The sequence below is a fragment of the Conger conger genome, chromosome 9 (genome assembly GCF_963514075.1).
Source record: "Conger conger chromosome 9, fConCon1.1, whole genome shotgun sequence".
NCBI classification, from domain to species: Eukaryota; Metazoa; Chordata; class Actinopteri; order Anguilliformes; family Congridae; genus Conger; species Conger conger.
Window position 1 is genome coordinate 25558448 of NC_083768.1, and position 26205 is coordinate 25584652.

General features: G+C 44.8%; 1 protein-coding gene across 1 annotated transcript in view; it reads right to left on the reverse strand.

The window, feature by feature from the left end:
* Nucleotides 1-26205, reverse strand: part of fbxl2 (F-box and leucine-rich repeat protein 2) — a 45536-nt gene that overhangs the window by 15376 nt on the left and 3955 nt on the right. The window contains exon 2 of the mRNA XM_061254944.1: nucleotides 12985-13046. Coding sequence (XP_061110928.1) covers nucleotides 12985-13046 — 62 coding nt within the window. The remainder of the gene's footprint in view (nucleotides 1-12984; nucleotides 13047-26205) is intronic.

Below are 26205 nucleotides of genomic sequence, written 5' to 3' on the forward strand. Positions count from 1 at the left end.
ACACTACTGTGAGCTCAGCTACCCCACTTCTTTTTTATTTCACTGTCAGTGGCCTCTTATTTCAGGTGAGAAAAAAAACAAAGAGGGTGGCCAATACCTGAGTGTTCCATTCCCAACTCTCACAATTAAAAATAATTCATAAGCAAACTCAACTCAATTTATCTAAATTTCAACATTTTGATAAATTGTAACAATTATGATATCCACCTTAGATACAGGAAATAAGCATGTCTGTGTTTACAAACGAGTGTCCCGGCAACGTGAAAGCCTTCCCACGGGAGGCCACGGGATTGAGTGAATAATCTTTCACAGTAATCCCCCAAGTATCTGCCTCTGGACCGAGTGGGTAAACAAACAGATGGGTAAAAGGCAGCAAGGCACACCATGCAAGAACATGGCCGTGGTTCTGACTCCCTTCTTGTCATTATGAATGAAGCACAGCGGCTGTGCTGGGGCCTCACATGCGGCCGGACCAGCGGAGGCGTTAGGTCTCGGTGGAGAGACGCACTCCATGGTCTGGAACTGACACTGGCAGCCGTTACCCGCCCGCATGGGGCAGGAGCAGCCCCTCCGGTGAAACACCGGCACAGCACGGCTGACAGACAGGCCAGGGGAGGACTGCCGGCGTGTGTGCGAGAAGATAGCGAGGGCGTCCCCCGGCCTTTTCACTGAGACTGAAAAGATAGAGGTGTCGGTCATGATTGAAACGTAGCAGATTAAATGATTGCAGCCTCTTGAAATATGGTTATTAGAGCAGTGTTGACTGCAGCCATTTTTTGAGAGTATAGCAGGGTAAGAGTAACTCTCCTTAATGTTGTTGCTTTGATAACAATAACACTTTCACAGCAATGTATTAGCATGGAAACGCTAACACTCTCAGTGCTCATGAAATCGTGGCTAGCTCTGCTTGGTGTTGTAACAGTAAAACTCATTGTAAGGTTAACAGTAGTACTACAATGCTGCATTAATGCTAGACCTCTGTCATATGATGATTTCCAAGGAGGGAGGGGCAAAACAGGAAAGCCCAAAGTAATCAGGCTGCTGTGGAATGGTAAGTCCTGTTGATTCGCTGGCCTGGAGAGTAGGCTTGGAGAGTCCTGCTCGAAAGACCTGCTGCTAGTACACTGAATGCTGTACTGAGCACAGGAGGTGGATTCGCGCAGGCAGTGGGATGACCGTGATTACCCATACTGCATAGCTCCCACGGGAAGTGAACTGAATGATTGCCCACTGCGCATAGCCCACACAGGAAATGGTCTGATAAACGAATTCCAGACGGAGAGCATGGGGTTTTAATGAAAGAAATGTGTCTGGGCCTTTTAAGAAGAAGACTCTACTCTATTTCAATGTGAGTTAGGAACACAGGACAAAGGTTTATGGAAGGATTAAGCAGGTAAGGAACAATGAAATGGAAACACCAACATAAAAGTTACTTAAGAGGGCGACGGGCCAGTTTGTGATGAAACTTGGCTACTCTTTCCCCTGGATGAAATTTGTAGTCGACTAGTCTGTGGTTGCCTGCCCTATTTTGCCTGGCACTTTGAATTATTGCATGACCATCATAGTCCTAGAATATGCACCTCCACCCACACAAGCACTTTCCCTGAGAGTGCCATCTGCATCACAACTCATGACTCATGACCCATCACCTAAGCTGAGTTCTCTTGATCTACATCTCTCTTTCAAAGAGGTCTCCTGTTGCAGCCATGAGAGCCACACATAGGCCATATATACCAGGCCTGTCCAGAGTTTTGGTCGTTGAAAGTTTGGATATCATTTGTTTGTTTTACTGGATGAGCCACAACTGTGTGATAGCCTCGATTGCACATATACCGTCACCCCTCATTCAGGCAGGTATTTCCTTCTCAATATCTGTACATAAAATTCACATTTGCTTAATTGTAGCCTCACAAATTGGACAGTTAGCGTCAGGAATAAGTGCAGCACTTTGGAGGTGAATTGCATGTCATTTTCACTGTAATGGCTGCCTGCAGAAAGAGCTGCCGGATCTGACAGTTACCTGAGCAAGTGAGCAGTTAGTGAACGGGGCTGTGGTCATGAGATGCCCCGCCAACCGAAACTGACATATTAAAGGTAAAAGGTGGACTGACTACAAAGGTAAACCAGCATTACTACAGCCCCGGAAAGCGACCGCGGGGGTGGATACGAGACATTTCGGGGAGGAGGAAGGCGCAACGGGCCGGACGGCCTGCTCGTTCTCGCAGGAGGAGTCCCGTGGTGATGTCAGTCCTCCAGGTGGGTAATCTGCACAGTAATGAGATCAATTCCCCATTTAACGGCCACGCGCTCCGCTCGCACGGTCACCGTAATCAAATTACTGCAAAGCCCTCTTTGTTTCTCAACCCCCCCCCCCCCCCCCCTCCTACAGCACATTGCAGGAGGCTGAGTAAACGAACAAACAGAAACATAAAACAGACAAAGTCTCAACGCAAGCAATTTACTCATGGAGCCTTCACTGCAGCAGCTCCTAATAGTCAAGTCTGAATGCACATTATCAGAGCGCTTACACTGAACTTTGTGCATTCCTCTGAAATAAGTATTATTTTGCTTTAATATTGCTATTCGCATTTATTTCCCACATCAGTAGGACGGAAAATGAGAACAGAACAAATAGAGGGCTTGTTAAAAACCTGGTGAAAACACAGTTTAGCCCACGAGCGCAAGCTAACTACACAAGCACGTATTCATGGGGCTAGTCAGTGGAAAGACTTCTTAAAAGGCTGTTATGCTCGAAAGATCTTGCCTGTTTTATTCCAGAGAAGTCCTTAACTGCCCTCAAGTCATTAAACCCCAAACTCCCTACTCCCGCACAGAAGTCAAGAATGCGATGATGTGGGGTTTTTTAGATTCACTCTGGTAATTGTCGGGAGGTGAGCGGGGCGGGGCGGGGTCTTTAAGTGACGAGCTGGCAGCAGTGACACTGAAGCCACAGTGTGTAAGGACACAGTCAGGAAATCAGCTCTTCCGCACAGGCTGTGAGAAACAGGAGGCGGCCGAATCAGACTAGATTAGAATGAGCCCTGATCCTAATGAGGGAGGCGGGGGGGGGGGGGGGACTGCACTTACCCACTTCTGCTCCAGGAGATAATAAATAGAGGAATCAAAGCTATCATGTTCAGCCTTTACTTCAAATCAGCAGTCCTGCAATTTCTAAAAGCAGTGTAAAAATAATATAATATAATCATGTTTCATGATTCTCACAGCCTTCGTCAAGGAATAAAGGTCAAAAATGTACAGCAAAATGATGTCTGTTAGTACTTCTTCTTCCAATAATCAAAAACCTACAACAAAACCCCTCAGACACTCCACATTCATCCAATGACACATCTCAATACAAAGAGGTGACATTTTATAATGTGTGAAAGTTGCGCATTTGCATTATAATTCATAATAATGTTAGTTTACTGTGAACTACCAAGGCAAATGCCCCCCAGAGAACACCCTAGTCACAACACAAAAGATACATAGATGAGAAACAAGTCTGCTTCATCTCCCAGCAGTCAAAACATTCCACTCCATGTTCAAATACACACTTTCTCTTTTGTTTCCATTGAATGATTTAGACCCTTTTCTGTCTGTCAGTCTGAGTATGGTGCCCACGTCCCAGACAGCTAACGTCACTGCGAATTTCCTTGAGTGCGAGAACAGGGTGCGCGACAGGCTTACTGTGGGCGTGCGGCCATCCAACCACTCTCATTCTGAAGCACTATGTCATCAACCTGCTCTGTTGACTCAGCCAATTAAAAACTCCATGAACCAAAAAAAAAAAAAAAAACCACAAAAAAAAAACAAAGGAATCATCAAATTACCTAAAAATTCTCTTTCCTGAAATGATTGTCATTTATATAGCGCCTTTATCCAAAGCACTGTACAATTGATGCTTCTCACTCACCCATTCATACATACGCTCACACACCAACGGCGATTGGCTGCCATGCAAGGCACTGACCAGCTCGTCAGGAGCATTTGGGGGTTAGGTGTCGTCACACCCAGGGCGGGATCGAACCGGCAACCCTCCAACTGCCGGGCGACTGCTCTTACTGCCTGAGCCAATGTCGCCCCATGTTCATACTGAAATACTTGTCAGGTACCAGGGCTTTACGCTTGCATGGATGTAAAGCATATGACTTGATGATGCTTTCAATAAATAAATGAATGTTTGCTTGGCGTAGGAAAGCCGGGCAGCAGGTACATCCAGGTCTGCGCTGCGATCCGAGGGCTCTGTGACTCTGTGGCCAATCAATGCCCTTTCCTCACCCCCGCCCTCTACAACAGGAAAGAAACGGCAGGCGGAGATCACCACTGATTGTGTCTTTGTCCCCTAATTGCACCTTACAGGCCCAATTAAGCCCTGCCACCGATGATTGAGTGCTAGGGAGGAGAGATAGTGATGTCATCCAGGGGCACCGGGGTGGTGTGTGCGATCGCCGGGGAAACGCTGTACGCCAGGTACATTTTCAGACGCAGTTACCCACACAGAGGGGACAAGAGCAGCAATTCTGTTCATTTAATGGTGAGACCTGCAAGAATTGGGGGGAAAACAGCTACTGAACCGACTGCTGAGATTCTTAAATACCAGGATGCACTCCTGCAAATAGATATGAGATTCTATGCATGTACATACCTACGATTAAAATTCTGTCCTTGCCATCTAATGATCAACTACCTGCAAAAACTCATCAAATTCACAGCCTGAGGCTAAAAACAGAAGTCACAGAGAGAGGTCTTGTCATTTCCATCAATTCGTCCACGCATTCATACTAAATGCAATAAAGCCATCTAGCAGAGTAAGAATTCTGGCTAGCAGAGGCATTTCTCGCCTATTTTAAGTTACATCTTTATTATCTCTTCTAATCTTCTCTTTTTGTCTGCTCCTCCTTCCATCGCTCTCCTGTACTATCTCTGCCCCTCATCTCTCTGCATGGGAAGGGCGTTCGACAGCAGCCAGAACGGCGGTAAATGAATTGCTGCCGTCTTCATTTGCAGAATAAATTGGCTCATTCCATCGCGGCGGTCTCTCTGGCGCAGGGCGCTCCGGGGTCCCTGCGACGGGCGCTGTGTCTGCCAGACGAGATGAGACGCTAAATATTGGTTCTGCCGCTTCTGCTCCTGGCAGCCATCACCTTGACAACAGAGGACTAAGTAAGAAGGCTTTTCAGTTACCCTGTGTACCTGTGGCATGATTACACACCGCAAACAAAGGCTCTAACTTAAGCGTAAAGTCTCCCTGAAGAACAACGGAAAACTACTGCAGAGGTAGTGAAGACATGCGTGAGGCCAGGCTGAAGAAGTGAAACGCTATTTTGAAGGTGGCACAGGTGTAAAACGGTTCTTCATTAACATAACATAACATTAAATACATGTAACGCGAGAACAGGCCATTCAGCCCTTTTCCTACCCCTAAGTGTACCAACTAAAATGGTTGAGGTAGATACATATCTGAGCCAAATAGCTAGCTACCATGCACCAGCACCACTATAAGTTAAGAAATAAATTATGAGTATCCAATCCATGTAAATGTAATCTCTGAGACCCCCCCCCCCTCCAACTTAACCCCCAGGGCAGGGGATAGGAGCTCCTTCAATGTAATTCTTGTATCTTGCTCTGCTAATTATTACCATTCATAGCATGGGTATAGACTTGCCTTATTTCTTATTTACTCATCAAGTACGTACAGCATATAGTACATAGAGCCTGACAGTTAATAACTGTTTAGTTGACTGTATATATTTTTGTATAGTTTATTATAAGTTTAGAGCACTGGTTGCGGGTATGTGCAGCAGGGGTTGCTGAATGGAAGCGGGTGTTTGGTGACCTGGCAGCGACAGGCAGCTCGGCTCTCTTTAGCTGACACTGCAGAATGCGCACTGCTGTGGGCATCAATCTGTCAGCGACACACCTCTCAACCAATAAAAGAAAGGATCCAAAAATGTAAATTCTACAGCCCATTTTGACACCCTCTCCTGACTCTCTGTTGGGTCCCATCAGAAGGCAGACCGAGAGACACACACACACACACACACACACACACACACACACACACACACACACACACACACACACATACATATACACACACACACACACACACACACACACACACACACACACACACCCACACACCCCCCCCCCCCCCCCCCCCCCCACAGAGGTGATGCTCAAACCGTTTTCCACCAGAACACAATGTGACAGGAGAGAGATTGTTCAAACAGCTTATATTCTGGCATTGCTTTTTTTCACCATCAAACTCCATCAAACCATGACCAACTGTTCTGAAATTTTGTTTGAAGCAAGCAAGTCACTTAGTCACAACGGGACCATCTACTGTTATTTATAACAGAAAGGGTTGAGCTCACACAGCACAAACATGCAGACTAGTTGCATAGCAGCCAACGCATCCAAAACACACATTCAAACCGCGTATACTGGCACACACACAAACACACACACACACACACACACACACAGATAAATGTAAAGCAAACACATATATAATCTTATACACAGCTCCCCTTATTACCCAACACTGCAGACACAACAGTTTTGTGTTACTCTGTAGCAGGCAGTGAAAGTGACTCTGTTGAGCAGCGTTGCTGTTTCCACTTATTGCCTTGCACAGCAGCAATCGGCCACACCAGATAGAGCCTGGAACATTCCAGAATTTCCAAATAACTTCACTTATTTTTAGAACTGAAATCTTCCCGCTTTTAAGAATAAACCCTCTGTGCTCTCCAGATAGCCTGGAGCTACCTTCCTGCTTCACAACCAAGCCAAGAGAACCACTTCAGACAGAATTTCTATTTAAGGCAAATCAATATTCAACCAAATTAACAACAACAAAATATGCAAGAACATTCCCCAAACACAGTACTTTGTTTTGATAGTGCAGTTTGCATAAAGTGAACGATTTCCTCCATTTCACTGCCCCTTGATGAGGTCACAGGGTGATAGTCAAAAGGTCAAAGAGTAGATTAGAATCATAGACCATAGGCACATAGGAGGCAGGAAGCCAACCAGGGTTGGAAATTAACTCTTTTTTTTCCCCCACAAGGCTTTTTTTTTTTTTTGCATATTGTGGGCACTGACATGTTATGGTGAAAAAGGATTAAACATCCCTATCGTCAATCAAAAATCCAACTCAATGGCATCCAAACACATCCACAACTAACATTATGTAATTAAATCACTCAATTGTCATTTACAAACTTCACACACTTTTTATAATTTCAATGAATGATGTGAGAATAGTTTTCCTGGTTGCAAAAAGAGAGTGTTTTTGTTCATGGTTCATTACTTTTTTATTTTTAGTAAATAGTAATCGAAACAAAGGTAATTTAAAAATATTTTCGTAAAAACCAGAAAAGAACTTGGTATGAGTGCAGTTTGCCAAACTAAACTACATTTCTGACTAATACATTAATGCTACAGTATGATCACAAACCAAATCTCAATGCTCATGTGCCAAGTGGTTCCCTTCCATCGATTGCTTACTTCCGAAGAGGAAAGCAAATCGGGTAATACAATGGAAATAATCACCCTAACTTTGTTCCTATTCGAGCAGACATGGTAACGTTAATTGCTTAAGTTAACCATTGTGCTTTTATCACTTTTAGCTACAATTTAGATGCTATGCCTCTACAACATTTCATTTTAGTTAGAAAATTTCATGTCGACCATTCCAAAGAGCAGCAGCTACTGCTTGGAACCGAGCTAGCTACCCAACATTCGTTAATTACTAAAAGTATGGTAACATTGATAGGGTAACAATGATAATCAAAGTATCTCAGGGATTGCTAATCATGTCTTTCACTCCTTATTGTAGTACGGTAATATTCTATTCTTTACTTTTGGTAAGGTAATGTTAATTCCTCCAGACATTTCTCTGACATGAAATAAAACAATAAATGGATTGTTTTATTTCTGGCAGTCGGAGCAATTCTTGCCCCCTATAACTGATTTTGGAGAGCACATACTCCATATGAGGTCATTTTTGCCCTGAGGCCCCGTTAATTTCAAACCCAACCAACAGCCAGGACCAGAAGCATACATTCCTCACGGCTGCCGGTGGGGAGGCTGACTCTGCTGTTATTGAATGGATATCCCCCAACTCCCTGCTCTGCTGGAGAGAGAGCGACAGAGTGAGGGGAGAGAGACACAGAGTCACAGAGCGAGAGAGAGAGAGCAAGAGACAGTGGGAGAGCGCACACAAAAGAGAGCAAGAGAGACAGAGAGATAAAGTGAGACAGCAAGAGAGAGAGAGATGGTATTCTACTGCTATAAGTGAGGTACTTGCCTGAGACAAGACTATGGGAATGGATCGCATGGATTCTGTGGATTAGTCTCGTTGACAGGCAACACAAACCCTGGGAAATCAGTGCATTTGGGTCTGTGGCCTCTGGGTGGCTACTGTATTTCTGTTTAATAACTCACATTTTCACATTAAAATTCAATTTGAAAACAGGGGGGCATGGTGTTTTCCTGTGGGTATTTGTGTTTGTGTATGTGTACGTGCATATGAGTTTGCATGCACATATACTGTATGTATATGTATATGTGTGTATGTGTGTGTGTATGTACATGTGTGCGTGTGTACGTGTCTGTGTGTGTGCGTGTATGTGTGTGCATGTGTGTGTGCGTATGTACGTGTGTGTGTATATGTGAGTGTGAGTGTATGTACATGTGTGCGTATGTGTGTGTGTGTGTTTGTGTGTGTGCGTGTGTGTGTATGTGTGAGTGTGTGTATGTGTGTGTGCATGTGTATATGTGTGTGTAGGTCACCCTGGCTTGGCTTGGGATGGCTGTTGTTCTGGGATGCGCAGGTGAAGTGGGGTGACAGGAGCGGACATGCCACCCAGGGCAGCTCATAGCCACGCAGATAAAGTGGGCTGTCCTAAATCCACCCAGAGCTCACTGCTCACCAAATCCAGGACAGAGTTCATCCAGTGCTAAACTGAGAGCCCAGCAGCCTCTACTGCAGCACAGAAAGGAATCACAGTTCCTAAACAGCTCGTCCATGACATCAACAGTCTGCAGAACACACCTCATCAGTCTTCAACTGATAACGTTCAGCACTGAAAGGACAGCTAAGGCCATAAGGGGTGGGGCTAGCTTGTGCTGTCCATCACTGACTGGCGTGAACCAATCACGCTCTCTGGATTCCTCTCGCTGGGGCTGTGCGAATAATGGTTTTGCAACACAGTTTGAATGAGGTTAAGCAGCTCCTGTCACTACAGGGGGTAATGGATCTGCATTATCCCTCACTAGCATTTCACAATTTTAAACTGAATAAGAAGACTCTTTTTTTAATTTAATGTGAAAGCTGCAAACAACTATTTTGTAACAGTAAAGAAGGAAAGATGAGGCACACTGCAAGCTAGCCAGACTAGCAATCAGCCACTTGAAGACACAGCCAAAAATCACAACTTCAAACACCAAATACAACAATACACTATCAAAAATACCAACCTAGCACATGCACAGACAGACAACATATGCCCCCTGCCCTGAGACAGAAAACGTGCCCTTTTGGCTGCAGCAATAACACTTGATAATCTACAGAATTCCCAGTGTTTGATTAAAATTAGTTTCCAAATTGAAAACTGAACAATCTTGGTTTCCATTCATTAAACTAGTTTAAGCAATTCAAGACAGGAACTTCACCAGTGTATAATAGCAGTCAACAGAACATCCTTTTTGGTCTCATTTTAGTTGTATTGATATTTGGACCCAAAGGAGTAACAATCAACAATAAAAACATTTTTTTATCTGACCCAGCTCAGAGAGCAGCATCAATCGCCCTTGTTACACTGCATGTGGATAGGCACACAGATCACCAAAGGCGAACTCTAAACTGTACGCATCGTTTCTTCCATGCAAACAATGCTGCTGTTCCCAGACACTCTGAAGCTGATGCTTTTATTTTTAACCACCGACAGCCTTGTTTTCTGTGTCTTTCTCCAGAGTTGTGGTGAAAGGAACAGAACAATAAGATGGCCTCAGTTATGGAACACAGGGAGAAGAAAAACAAACTGTGTTCTTCCAGCGGATGTTTTCTAGTTAGTCTCTGCCGCATGCTTCTCTCCCAAAAGATGTGCCATTAAAAAAAACACCAGGGCTGCTGTACCAGCAGCAACGATTCAATGTCCAGACCAGACTACGGCTGTGTGCTCACGAAGGCAGTGGTGATAGATGGTAGCTCTTCTCTTGAGGAATGTGGTTATGATTATGGTTGCTTATTGACCATCTCAGACACTAAAACACTTTGATTGATGTGAATTGGACCAATATTATTGGGAGAAAATGACAAATAACTGCACAACATTGCAGTGTTCGGAAGACCACAATGTCAGAGTGGAGCACTATTACCATGGCACTGTATGCTGAAATGGATTGTGTATGTGACTCGTACAATGTTTTTATGAAAACGGAAGGAATTTTACTTTACACACAAACAAAAACCGAAGCTGATCCGGAAGTATTTTTTTAGTTATTCGTCATGAAAGTTGCACTGCTCGGAACATGGTGAGCTAACTTGGTGTTCAGAACACGGTGAGTTTATGTTATATACAATATATGCCGTATCTGCACATGTGAGGTCTTCAGTACTAAATCAAATCATGTAATGTGTATACATGTGCATGCTGGGATAGATTTAATATTTATCTAGAAACACAGAGACTGACATACACACTTGCACACACACAAACAGACATAGTCCTCACGCCTCCAGGACCTCCCGCTTCACCCCTCCTTACGAGCAGCCCTCCCAGCGCCCCCCGCTGTTCAGCCCAATTTCAGTCCGGTGCAACAGCAGCCCTGCCCACGTGAAGTCCTTCACCCACGCTTGACATGACCGATGCAGATCTCTTCATTTAGCAGATTAACTCCATTAATCTCGCTCAGCCCGGGGATGACGGGCTGCTGCGGGCCCACGTGGCGAGGGCGGCCCCGGGGCCTGGGCACAGACGGGCGCACAGCGTGAGCTGTGCTGTCAGCCGCCACCTCCACACCTCTCTGACTGGGGACTCCCGGGTCAGATTCCAAACCCTTTCAACGGTAGGTTCTTTGGAATGTCTTTTCAAAATTCAAAGTCAGTGTTCTAGACCTCCACTGCTTTCAATCCCCAGTAGTGATTTGTTACATCAGCATTAGAATGTTCAGTTAAGAACATTCTAATCACATAGAGTGCAGTCCGTATGTATTTGGACAGTGGTACAATTGTACTGTATGCACTGCACTGCACGGTATGAGATTTTACACCGTAAAGGGTTAACAGACAATGCCCACAGCCTTCAGCTCAACTCATGCAAAGTAGCCGGACAATCTTGTAGCCTAGATTCTGCATATGGAATGAAGCAGGAAATCCTGAACAATCCTGTTCCTTGACTGACCAGATGCTAACACAGAGAAATGTTAGGGACGCTGTGTTGTAGGATGTGCGACATTTCCCACGGATGAGATTTTAAAGCACCATTCTGACCCGCTCTAGTCATCCGAGATCCCTTCGCAAACAGTAGCAGTGCTGCCCGGTGTTCAAGCCCCAAGTCTCAATCTGTCACTCTTAATCTGGCAATGTAATAATGCCCCAGTCTCTCTGGCTAATTATACCCTCTCTGTCAGTACCAAGCTGTGGTGAGAATTCTGATGCAAAACTGCTTGGAGTTATCCAAGAGGGTTCTGCACATTGGTGGCGGTCGAGGCACACTGCCCCACTCACTGAAACTGTGGACATGCCTGGATGAATGGCCCAATCTAAATGCAAATCCTTATCGTCACTCAAGAATGTGGCCACACAGATCCAATGCTTTCTCCCATTTTCACTCCAACTGCTAGAATAAGTATGTGTACAATCGTGTACCATGAGCATAAACAGGAAGCGTAGCTTAGTGGATAAGGAACTCTTGAGTGCGGCATTTAACGGTTTCCATGAACATCCTGTTATATAAATGGATATAAGCTATCGTGCATGATGTAGATATAGCTAATGTACCATGACACAGTTTGCATCATGACTGTTCATTTAGTCATGGCTGGTTTGTTGGTTACATTGCTTGGTTCTCATTCCAGGTCATGGTTCCTCAGTCTTGGGGGGGGGGGGGGGGGAGGTTGGGGCTACATTCCAAAAGCTAGTGATGGACTCACTCAGAACTTAGGACAGCTCCGTAACAGCTACGGGCACAGCCCAAATTTGGAACCAACCTGACAGCATTCTGGTGACATTAATAGTTCTCTTTCCAACACTCCACACTGCCAGTGAAACAGCTGACACACACTCGTCCCACAGAGGAAACCCGCCAAGCGGCCACAACTGGAGAAATGCTGACAGTATTCCTCCCGACATACAGGAATTATCCAAAGAAACTGCAAAGTTCCTAGACATAAAGAAGGTTACCACCCTGAATTGAATCTGCAATTGACTGGAGATTGGAGACACAGTTTCCCCAAGAATTCTACAAGCCTGTATTTGTTTCTGTGCCTTAAAAAGCACTCCCTTCACCATTAACCGAGGCTAGCTTCAGCTGATAGTGACGGATGTCCCAGCAGTGTGCCATTAAATGTCCCATCAACTGCCCCAAAGACATGCTGTAGGCTTTCATATTTTTTGTAAACTCCATTGCAGGAGGCAATGTTTGTGAAAAATAACCCCAAGGGGGTTAGCACAAGCACAGGAGAAATTACAAACGATGTTCTGCCATATTCAGGTTTGTATCCACTTTTGACGCGCACCTCGGTGTCATTACATTATCAAAGAAATTGTAAGCACACCATAATAAGCAAGTCATTCTACTTAACATCAAAAGATGCAAAAAATAAAATGAAATAAAATAAACCAGAGGAAGTCTGCGTTCAAAAACGTGAGGTTGAGGTACGAGGGATGACAAAGGAGAAGGAATATCACGCAGCTAACAACCTCTTGAAAGAGCTTTATGTCCAGCTTTGATCGCTGAAGGATTTCTCACTCACCTCAGAAGGAGTTCTTTCGGAAGCTTCTTATTAATGGGTGCTTCATCGCTGTTTGAGAAGACCTGCCAAACGGCAAAGGAGGAAAACAATGATTAACACCACACAAGAGGGAAGACAAACATGGCACTTCACAAACATCACAGCAGTGCCTTTTACCGTCTGAGATTTGCGGAGACATCCTTACGGCTTTCCTCCGAGGTCCCTATGTCGGGACGGTTGGTCTTAAATGCTCCTATTCGATTCCACAATTAGAAGAATTGTAGAAATTTTGATATTGACTGCTCATTTGGGCTCAGGATGGACTTACTGTGCATATAAGAGTAAGGCACTACATACTGATTATCCTGTCACGGCTATCACCTGGGCCGGGTTGTGATGCTGGAACATTCTCTTAATGTAGACAGCACTACAGCATGGGGGGATGGGGGGGGGGGTACTGAGGCTTTGAAGCCAGCCTCTTTTATCAGGAAAAACAATGCAGTGTGCTCCAAAGCCATGCAACATCAGAGCAGCCAGATCAAACGGACCAACACCAAGCATCACTCTCACACCACCATCTTCCATCTTCCCCCCGAAACAGCAGCCGAGCCGCAGGCCGCCCCCACCCCTTCTCATTATCGCCACACATTACACAACATTATTTATTTAAATCCCATATCCAGGGCAACAATCCGCATCGTTTGTTCAAGTATAATGTTCTGAAACCCATTTGAAGCACAATTTGTATTTTATGACAGCGAATGAGGTTACTATTTTGGTTCCATGTTTCTTCCATGCGGGCAGCATAATGCAGAGCTGAAGACTGCTCAGGGGAGCAGTGGAAAGTCCGCCAATAGGATTAAACCCCTGTCACCTCTGGTGTACAGCCAGTTCTGACCTGTATACCAGATCCCTTGATCCCCGTAGCAACGCACGAGGTGAGCAGAACACCACAGAGTTGCCTCAACGTGCCACACAGGTCAGAGGAGCCCAAAGCTTCCAGACCCCATCAATTAAAATGACCAATAAATCGACTGGAGAGGGAGAGGGGTACGTGTGAAGTCACTCCTGCCGGAGATGCTTATGCACACTCAAACTGATACACAAACAGGCATGGGAAACACACACACACACACACAAACACTCAGATGCACATATTGCCCCATGTTCTGTCTATGGAGTGAAATATCAACTGTCAAAAATACCAAAATATGAATCGAGTACATTAGCCACTAGCATACGCTGTTCAGACCTCAGACTCATTCCTCATTCCTCATTCTCTCACATCTAATAATATAGCGAAATAATAAAATTCCCTCTCTCTCTGTGTCTGTTGCTATCCCTCTCCCTCCCACTCTCTCTCACACTATTTATTTGTGACCATAACCCCCTACATCTCCAGGGACACAGGACACTACAGCAGATATGATGAGCCAAAATGGCTGACATGGTCAGGAACCACGGTAAACTCATAATCTAGTCAAATCTTTTTCTTTCCTATTCCACACAAAGTTCACAAGAAGTCACCTTCCTGTTTGCACCGTCTTGGTAAAACAACTTCCTTGAGAGAGCCACAGTGTATTCATATTTCATGCGATTCCTCACTGTGCCATCCCTCAAGTGGTCTCAGCACACCTGGAAACCGCACATCAACATGGGCCCATGAAGATGAGACATTCTTATCAACAAAGGCTTCTTCACAACCAACTTACTGGAGAGCAACATGTTTTAGCCCCTCACTCGACTGATATCAAGGACACTCGCTCCAGAACCAAAGCGCTCCAGTCCAGCAACCCTCTGTCAAACCAAAGAGGTCTGCTATGAATCCTCTCCCAGCTCACAGCATTCTCTCTGACATGTTTACTTTAAGCATGGCTAACTGCACGATCGGCATTTGTTTTATTGATCTACTTTCCACCAGAGTGGCTTGGAGGGTCTGGACCAAATTGATTTCTCGACGGGAAAACGTGTAAAATCAGGGCTGACAATTCTGCTGGTTGTGACTAGCGACACAGCGAGAGTTCCAACGCTGTGAGTTACAGTCCCTTTCTGGCATCCTCCTAATAACCTTCTCATTGACAACAAACGACAGTCAAAAAGGCAAGTAAAGTAGTTCTTCTTTTCGCTCAGCTGCTCCTAGGGGGTTTCCAAACAAGAGTGAAAACAGCATGAAAACAGTGTAAGACAAAGGTCAGCTAACGAAAGTTCAGGCTATAATTCCACTTCTGAAGTTACACAAACACAGTCGGTCCTTATCTTGGCTGCAGTCTTCCGCACCACCAAACCTCAAAACACTATCCAGGCCAACAACTTCATATCTGTGTTTACGTAGACATGCATATATGAATATGTAGTATAACAAGGAGTTCTACATATTTTTAATTCAACCCTTGTTTTCTGCATGGCACAAGAAGTTGAGGTCTCAATATGATGATGACAATTACATAATTATAGACATACATCCATATAGACTCATCAGGATATATCCATGGTGGGGCGACAATGTATATTGAAAGACTTGAATTTGCTCCCTGCTGGCAAACTGTCAAGGCAATATCACACCTTTATTTTTAGTTTTATGTTCTGTAAAGCACTTGTGATGTATCCAGTGTACAAAAGGCACTGCAGAAATAAAGTTATTACGAAGTCATTACCATTCATTAGAGTTAGGCAGAAACTTAAAATACAATTAGGGCACTTGCCATGCACATAATAAAAAAACTATCATCAATTGAAAGGACAGGATAAAGGAGAGCCTGCGATCGCACTGCCCACCCGTACGCTCGCTGATTCCTGGCGGCCCGGTATGCCGCAGGGTTCGTGCGAGGTGAGCAGCGTGGATGCTCCATCACACTGCTGCTTCTTGCCAGGAAACACTGACAGATGTGTGTGTCACGTGGGCGTGAACTGTCAGGCCTACAAGTGAGCCTGTTATTTTGGGCAAAGTAAGGAGCTTCGCAGGGGGCCGCAGCGTTCTCTCCGTAACACCGCGCAGTAAATGCACCAGTGATGAACCCTACCGGTGGCCCCTATCTGCCCTGTACTGTTGTCACAACGCTCTCATATCTTTAGCGCTTTTATTTAGACGTGCACGTACGTAATACAGGGAAACGGGTGTAACCAGCCACCTCATTTTCACTCTGAAGTGGTGAAGTCATTGTACAGGAGGCCCTCCAGCATTTCCACAGTTGACTCAAGACTGCAGCCACCTAAGTGATCACATCATCACATTTACCAGCAGCCAGAGGGGGTGCTGGAGAGCACAAGGGGTAACATTAGTAGACAAGGGCAATCCCCGTAACTGCTGCCTTCCCTCCCTTCTTGAGAGACGTAGCAGCTGTTTCTGCCTGGCTGCAATTGGCGACTACAGGGTTGACATCTGCAAGGGCACATCCACAACATGGTGAAGTGTCTTCGCCACCCAGGAGCCATTTAGCTAGCTATTTAACTGACGTTACTCATGCTTGTATTTAGCTAAACCATAGTGGAAATGCTAGCCACTGCTGCTAACACCAGTGGATTTCAGTCCGCTCTAGCCTCACCAACACATCAATTCATTGTCACTTTTATTTCTATCAGACATCTCAAGACTGAAAGTCTGCAAGTCTTTTGGATTTAGGTATGAGCTCCCTGCCCAGCAGAGGAAATAATCTGGTAGAATCTCCCGGAAATATAAGTACTAGTACTGTGCAGAATTATTTCTCAAATGTACTATTTGTGTATCAGTATATATACTTGTGGAAATACGGAAGTCACTCGATTGTATTGCGCACTGACTTCTTAGCATATAATCACATTATTAAACCAGTCATCATCTAGAGACACAGGAAACAATGACCTGTTTTAACTGTTCAGAACCTGCAGAGTGAACAGTAGCTAGTGGAAGATACACATAGGCACAAACTGCAAACTAGACAGCCTATACAATACAGCAATTAGTCCCAGGAGTGCACAGCCCCAGTTTTTTTTAGCCTCAGATGTGAAAATGATAAATTATGTGCAGTCTCAGCCTTGGCATTAAGACTCTGGGAGAGCGGAGAAACACAGAATACATGTTTGCACTGTGGTTTAACAGAATGGTTACTGCTTGCAGCCAGGCCCTTATATTTCCCCATGATGCAGACTAAGGAAATTTCCTCTGAAGTTTCAGTGCCTATGGGCCAGAGACTCGCCATTAAAGTGACATCGACCGCAGAATTAAATACTTTATTCTTCTGGGGAAAGTAGGATACAAGATAAGCCGGCTACAGATAAAACAGATTTAGTCTTTAAGACCTCACACCCTACTGGATGTGCCACGCACACTAATATGGTAAATGCAGAGAGTAACAGCAAGGTGTATCTATTCCTATATATGTTTACTTGGCTTAAAGTTACAAAACGTAAGATTTTTGAGTTAAAACATTGTTACAAGACCATCCCTTCCTATCATTGAAAAAGGCTCACTGACATGTTGACTCACCCTCTGCCTGTGTTTATGGTCCTTAAATTCAGGCTTCAAAGTATACAGTTGACAGACACTCTGTACCAAAACATTGTATAGCTGTAATTGCCACAGCCAAAGGCATGGGGGGGGGGGGGTTCAACAGCAGCGCATTCACAGAGAAGGGGGAGGGATAAGCAGTGTTGTGGTTTGAGGGTGTTTTGAGTCAGAAATTACCTGTTGTACCTTTAAACATAGTGCCTTGAAAGACTATCACAGCAAGAGACAGTAATGCATTCCCATAGACACAACTATGCAACACCATAGGTACATGCAAAACTGCAAAACTGGTAACCAAGTGACTGACAACATGAAAAAGGCATTTGTTTAAGCACACAGAGTGCCTGGCAGCTTTCCTTCATACAAACATACCAAGAAAGCAGAAAGTTCTGAGAACCAAAGGGAAATATGAATGAACAAATGCTGTTCAGATATGGACTTCTTTCATTTAATCTCCTTTCCTTAATTAGTCAGCAAAGGAACGAACGCTGCTTAGTGGACACAGAAGTAAATTGTTGGAGCTCTTACCCAGCTCATTATTCATCACTAAGAGTTGATTTGGCCCAGTTTCACCATGTGCTCTTCTGATATGAGCAGACTGGAAAGGCACCTTAATTACACCAAATGGCCTCTCTCTCTTTGGGCAAAGGTTCACAGAGCTCCTACACAAGGAACAACATTCATCCACCACGCCGATATTAAAGGGGTGAAACAATTCCAGCGTCACATTGAGATGGATCCGCTTCCTTTTTAAACCATAGCCCAAACCAAGAAAAACTAACAGAAAACTAAAACCCAAAGGCTCTTGGCTAAGCATATTTTGCCATATGGACATTATAGCTGCACTCCTAGGCAAGGGCAATAACCTCAGTTCCTTCAGTCATAATCCAGCTATAAATGGTTAATATGTAAAAAATCTCAGCAATGCAAGCAGGCCTGGATAAGGCCGTCTGATAAGCAAATAAATAATGTAAGACAAAGACAAAGGGAGTAAAGTGGCATGCCATTAAACTCCCAAGGGCATGAATGCTTGGATGGGTTCAGCATAAATATAGACTGAAGGCATCCGTGCTACAAAAACACTGCACTGCTTTAAGAGACAGGGGACTCTGAATTACAGAAGTAATCATGGAAGAGGTCAAATTCAGTGAGCAGTACTAAAAAGTAAAAATAAAGTATGTTTACAGTTTAGTCATTTGGCAAATGTCCATCCATCCATCCATTATCTTAACAGGGTCGCAGGGGGTCGCAGGGGGGCTGGAGCCTATCCCAGCATACATTAGGCGGAGGAAACCCACGCGAATACGGGGAGAACATGCAAACTCCACACAGAGAGGCCCCAGCCGATGGGGATTCAAACCAGGGACCTCCTTGCTGTGAGGTGGCAGTGCTACCCACTGCACCACCAGTGCCGCCCTATTTGGCAAATGAGTTACAAAAGCGCATGTAGCATGTGAAAAAAGAAAAAGTGGGCTCCAGAATTATTCGCTCAAATCCATCCGCAATTCAACAATCCACCTAAACCCCAAAGCAATAGGGTTCAATACTGCGCCCCCCCCCCCATCACCTATAAACCCAACCAAACAGGGTTTAACTGCCCCCCTCCACCGATACCCTGACCCAACAGGGTTCAACACTGCTCCCTCTCCCCTTTCCACAAACTGCACCTATACCCTGACAAGACAGCATGCAGGACACCAACTGTCTCAAGCGTTTAACTTCCTCATAGCTCCACACAGCCTTGTAAGGTACACACGTTGCGAGGTGAAGAAAAACACATCAACTCAAGAGTCTTTACATTATTTATTTGCTCAGCCAATGCCCTCATCCAGGGGCCCTGTGTAACGCACATTTTCTCTGTGACCTTTTGCACATCGAAGTGGAAATATTTACTGGAGCGATGCAGGCTGATCATCACACTGGATGGTTGATGAGCACATAACTCACAGAGGGGCCCAGAGGAAGTGTGGCAGGTGTGCTGGTCAGGACCCATAAAACCCCCTTCACCCCTCTCCCTGTAAGCCATGTTTCACCCCTGACAATAAAGCAACAAAGGCCCTGCTACAGTTCAGGGAACATTAGCGCACTGAGACCAGGGTACTGCACAGGACTGCATTCAGTGACACAGACGCCAGCACTTCAGCCGCAGACTGAACTGAGAGAACGAAACACTCTCACAAACGGCCTGCGCCTGCATTCGTGAAATTGAGCAGGGATCTCCACGCGCTAACGTTACATAGCCTCGTGCGCTAAAAGGCGAAGCTGCTCCTCGATGAGCGTGTTTACTCCATGATGCTTTTTTGGGTTCTGCGCGGTACGGTCACAGACTGGGTCTGAGCTAAGCCTTTCTGGTTCTGTTAGTTAAAGCAGCGCAGCCTGAACAGCAGCGGGAGCGTCTGTGTTAGCGGCAGACGGGGGACGTGAGAGAGTCTGTCTCTTAAATACAGCTCCTGCGACTGCCACCTCGCTGCAGCCTGACTGGCTGCTTCTGCGAGACTGAACGAGGCCGGGCCTCCAATCAGAGCCTGGGGTGGGCGGTGCCCGGGAGAGAGGGGCATCCGAGGGCAGACGCTGCGGGGCGACTGCGCAGCCCAGGCAGCCGTCAGACCGCGCCGCCATCGGCAGTCAGACGAGGTCGAGCGCCGGCGCTCCCACAGACGGGATCTCGTCTCCGTAACGCCACGCCTACTCTCCAGCGTCGCCCCGCGTCTAGACAGTCGCAGCAACCATCACCGAAGACCCCGTATGGCCTGGAGCAGAGTATTACCACCTCAGTGAATGCCCTCGTCTGGGGTTAACTCACTTACTCTACTCTCAGCTTTCCTCTGTGTTTTTCTGCTCGCAGGGCGATATCCTTAAACAAAAGGGCACGGTCTTCTGAGCACAAATCGGCTTGTGTAAATGAAACGTCTCGAAGACAAAGGAAGCTGACTGTTTTTCAGCGTTAATAAAAAGGCCACACGAGGCCGTCTTGCGTTTCTGTTCTGACGGAGGCCTCCTAGTCAGAACACACCAGCATCTGGTGGTGATTAATTAGTGCAAAAGAGTGAGGCCTGATTTTTTCTTCTCTCTCGCCAATGGAATGGCCAATCACATTCATCAGTGCTAACTGCCGCAGCCTCCACTGCGGATCATGGGGACAGAGCAGGCGAGCATGTCATCTCCTCTGAAGCATGCATTACATTACCTTACAATACATTACAATACATTACATCACCTTACATTACCTTACATTACATTACCTTAATGGCATTTGGCAGACGTTCTTATCCAGAGCGACGTACAGTTGATTAGACTAAGCAGGAGTCAATCCTCCCCTGGAGCGATGCAGGGTTAAGGGCCTTGCTGAAGGGCCCAACGGCTGTGCGGATCTTATTGTGGCTACACCGGGATTAGAACCGCCGACCTTGCGGGTCCCAGTCATTTACCTTAACCACTACGCTATAGGCCGTGCAGTGCATGTCAGCCTCCAACAGGCACGAGACAGAGGAACAGATTTCAAGTGCAGTATAACAGTGGACTTGCAGGTTCCCAATCGACCAGCAGGGGTCCACCCTCCCACCCCTGGGTGATGCTAAAGCAGAGCCAGTCGCATTCAGCACTGGTGCAGTGAAGACTCAGCGAGGCCCATCCATGCACAAGAACAGTGCCTTAACAGGGTGAGCCACCCAACAATGTCTGCTTGTAACTTCTTAGGATGCGCAAACGACTTTAAATGCTCTTCAAAAGTTTATAGATTATTCATTTCACCGCCCCACATGCTCTTAGTTTTTTTGTTTTCTTTTGGATTCTAACAGCAGAATTATTCCACAGAGTGAGGCTCTGTGACCACTGCTGGCTTGCTGATTGACAGCTGAGTGTCCCTCAGGTGACCTATACAAGGACGTTCTCCTTCAATGCTCCATCAACTTTGACAAACGCAAAATGTCCACCAGACAAGTACAGCGCCATCTCCCAGGTCACCTCAGACTGACATGAAGGAATTAACTACTTCACTGAGAGATCTAACAACCTCACAGAGCAACATGAGTAAACAAAGAACCTCATCAACTGACACGAATAAACAACCAACCACATGGACAGATATGCATAAACTATCCCAGCCAACTCACATATGAGTAAATAACAACCTCACAGATAGACATTAATCTATCTGTGTCGCAGAGGAGACTAATCACCTCAGAGACGTGAATGAGCAACCCACTACACAGAGTAAAAGAGGAAAAAAATCACATTTACAACTATTATAATGTATATTATATATTAATGAGAAAATAAAACCAATATGACACATTAAATATCTCACTCGTAACAAATTTGTAAAATACAATGATATAATGTAATTATATAATTGTATAAATGACAAATGTAATATACATATTATAGCAAATGTAATAAATTAAAACTTTTGAATGCATGTGCATTGCAACGACATGTATGAAAGCTGAAACACCCAATATGTGTTGCACTGCAAATCTAGTGGCATGATAAAAGAAGTATAGCATTGTATCTCACTCCAGTTCTCCAACAGCCAAAAGACCTGGGTAAGGTTAAGTGTAGAGGCTAATGGCTTTGGCATATTAATATGAGTGAATGGTGTGTGGGCCCTGTGATGGATTGGTGACCTGTCCACCAGTGTATTGCCTTTCACCCAATGTCTCCCTGTGACACTGACTAGACGTAAGCGTTTTAGAAGATGGATGGAACGGATGAATGCATTCCTCTCTTAATATGATGGACAGATTGGTTTTAGCACAGACACTATAAACATACCCGCACTGGTTCTAATATGCCATGATGAAAAATACAAGAGACATTTTTAAAAAAAATCAGCCTAGGCCTTGGAGATGTTTTCCGCAGTACAGTACATGTACATACACATACACAGAACCAGGCATTCTCTGAAAGAGACACATACCAGTGATACAAATATAAATATATATTTCCACATCACGCACTGCAGACTCGCGCCTGCAGGCGATGTGAGCGAGAACCGTAAAAGACAGGACTGGAAACTTGCGGAAGGTGGTGTTTTTAACAGCCCCCAACAGGGAGCAGAGGTTACCTGCAGAGGCCTGGTCTGTGGCGCGGGACTGAACATGGCCTGTTGTGACACAGATTACAGACCACACACAGATTACAGACCAAAATCCACACGCAGCGGCTACAGTGACCTGCTACACGGGAATACCGGACCCATACAGTTTGGTTTCCTTTGAAGGTGGGGGCCACCAGTACACAAAATTCTACCTGGCAGGGTAGAAATTGGATAGCAACATGACAGAAATCAAACCTAGCTGTTGGCAGGGTGCAGGTTTAGAAAATTTGAGTGGATACATCAGGGTCGGTGTGTCCGATTTTGAATAATGGAAAGCCGTTTAGACCAAAAACGGAGGTGCACAGCCTTATGCTGATTTCACAGCTGAAATAAGAAGGCTCAGCTTCTGAAAGCCTGCCATTTCAATCGTAAGATGTACCATAGTGCCGGAGTAACCTTTGGCATATATTTGGCTGTTACACATTAAAGAAAAGGACACATAATTATTTGAAGCATGGGGTTTTGCCATCTTCTGAGTTTTAATGAAAAAAAGGTTTGAATGCTGCCTGGAACAAAATGTGATTTCAGCCCCCTCACTATTTATAATTCCCAGTGGTACAATGGTAGGATTAATTCCATTAAAAATGTATCATGCTATTCCCCATTTTCTCCAAATTTGGAACCCCCACTCACGTTCAAACTGTGATGTTCGTCACTAGCTCTGCTGCCAGTGCAGGCAAGCATGTGCTCTCCTCCGAAGACATTTTCCCCCACTTCTGTTCACTCCGCCATTGACAAATGGGGCTCACATATGCCCCTCAACAAGAGAAGCACAAGCCTGCGGTCGGCCAGCAGGGATTGCTGGAGCAGGACGATACATCTGCATTCCAGCCGCCTAAAACCCTCCCAACCCAGCGTGGCGCTATGTGACTCTAGACCAGACCACGGGATCCAGCCAGCACAGTGCCTTAAAAGAACGATCCTTGTTTTTTAAAATGGTGAATACAGGCCTACCACTTACATCAGGGGTGTCAAACTCCAGTCCTGGAGGGCCGCAGTGTCTGCTGGTATTTGTGGCTTCCTTTCAATCAGCAGCCAATTAAGGCCTTGAAAACAAGGTGCGTGGACTCTTTATCCAATGAAAGACTTTGAAATGTATCTCTCGTGCTGAAACACACCAAAAACCAGCAGACACTGCGGCCCTCCAGGACTGGAGTTTGACACCCCTGACTTAAGGAATAAAACAGTGAACAAATAAGATTGTAAACACAAATTCTTAAAATGCAGGACTGTCACTACTGTAACACAGTCAATAGTTTTGACGCATCTGAATGATTTTTAAATCCTGAAAACAATCAAAAGGCCAAGAGTAAGCCGATGGCAGGCTGCATGCTGCCACCAGCCCACCTAGTCAATACCCTGGCCTACCCCCAGGGACCGAGCAGGATGCACAAAGCCCACGTCAAGTCAATGAACAGTCATTTCTCAAAGTTAAGTGGCTCACACACTGATAAGACGTGCACTGATGACTGGTGAGGTCTGAGAACCCACTGGCCGTTTCATTCCCCTGAGCACCTGTCAAGACGTCTGGAGGCTCTCCGACTATTCAACATATCGAATCTTTGCATGTAATTACATGTGGATGTCTGTGGTCTGTGGCTGCACACAAACTGCCTCACTATTACCAATCAGAGAGGAGCATAGCTTGACCTGGATGTGGACCAAAATCACAGCCACCAAATAGCACTCGGATATTGATTACTGGCAGGTATGTGGTAAAAGATTACTGTACAGATAAACAAAGAGGTAACTGTAAGCAACTGCAATTTGACGGATGGACACACACAGTTAAATCTGTTAGCTAGATGGCTATATATTAACTTGCCCTCATCAATGTGTATTGCCATCTCAGTTTTGTTCAGCAAAGTATAGCCGGTTTCAGTAAACAATAGTTAAAAGAAACTAGGTAGATAGCCATCAAGTTTATTAGTAAACTTATCATTGTGTGTATTGGCAAAGAAAACAATTATCCACCTTAATATCATAGATTTTCATCTTTGAATAAGTGTAAAACGTATGCAAATTCCATTATCACTACAAACAGATGCTACCAATACAATGTACGTTCAAGGATCGCCTACCCCAAAAATCTAATCCAACTTGCTAAATATTTCTTGAGAAAATCATGAGGTACAACACACCTGAGGCAGCACATCAACAAGTTCTGGGCTTAAAGAAGAAAGTTGTGATCACTACCCTTCAATATAGACATTGGAATTTGAATCTGCATTCAGTGAGCACTTTATTAGGTAGACCTGTACACCAGCTCATTAACGCAAGTATTTAATCAGCCAAACATGTGGCAGCAACGAAAAAGCATTCAGGTGTGGTCAAGAGGTTTAGCTGTTGTTCAAACCAAATGTTAAAATGGGGAAAAAATGTGATCTAAGTGACCTTGACCGTGGAATGATTGTTGGTGCCAGACAGGGTGGTTTGAGCATCTCAGAAAATACTGATCCCCTGGGATTTTCACAAACAACAGTCTCTAGAGTTTGCAGAGAATGGTGCGAAAAACAATAAACATCCAGTGAGTAGCAGTTCTGCTGGCAAAAAACGGTGTTAATGAGAGAGCCCAGACTGGTCGAAGGTGACAGGTGCAGAAGAGCATCTCTGAACACACAACACAAAAAAAAAATTGGTCTAATAAATACCTAATAAAACGCTCACTGAGTGTATGTTCTTCTTCTGTAGTATGGAGAGCCGGGGCATGCGCACACAGTGGTCGTGGATGCATTAAACCATTTCCATCACAATGACTGCCAGTGCTTGGTTCAAAATTACACATGGTGCTGATCCACCGCTTTTCTTTTTAACACCGTTTCATTTTTCCCAGCAATGCGTAGTTTTTGCATGGTTATGGGCAAAATAACTGCATAATGTTGGGGTAGGTGTAGTATTAGTAGTAGTAGCTGAGGTAGAAGTTGCAAAGAAAAAGCTCAAAAAATTATTATATCTGCAAAAATACAGTATGTAGCCTACATACGATTGCATTGCTACTAGAATTTAGGTGAAGGGAAATCCATAAAACATGAATATGGTTAAAATTCTCCTTTAAATGTTGACATGGCAAATTACACATTAATTCAGCAAATAATGTGAGCATCACACTAAGCAAGTATCAACACATTAATAAGCACAATTACCTGCGCTGTACAAATTCAGTGCAGGAAACCGACATCTTTATGATACCATTTGTATTGTTTAGGTCTCATGAATTTCAAATAATGGGTGTATTCCACTAATCTCTATTTACAAATACGGCATAACTGAAACAAGCAATTGTATAATTCCACTGTCTATTAAAATGGGATTTATATCACATTTACATTTAACATAACCAAACAAAATCTTGTCCTGAGTTCTACGTTCTCATGGAGCCACCATAGGGGCCCATTAGGCTATTAATTTTAGACTCACCCCCACACTCTGGCCTGCCCACCTAATGAGTGACTAGCTTTCGTTTTTTTTTGCCTTTGCCTCAAAATACAATACTTCATTGCTGCTGAAGTAGTATCAGTGAAGTCCAATTAAAAGCACACTGTGGAACCGCAAGTTTAATTCACCCAAATGCTGCTGTAATCATACTGAGGTGAAGGCTAAACACATATCCAAATGCCCTGAGCTTCACCAGACTGCATAAGGGTGTCAGATAGATGACTTA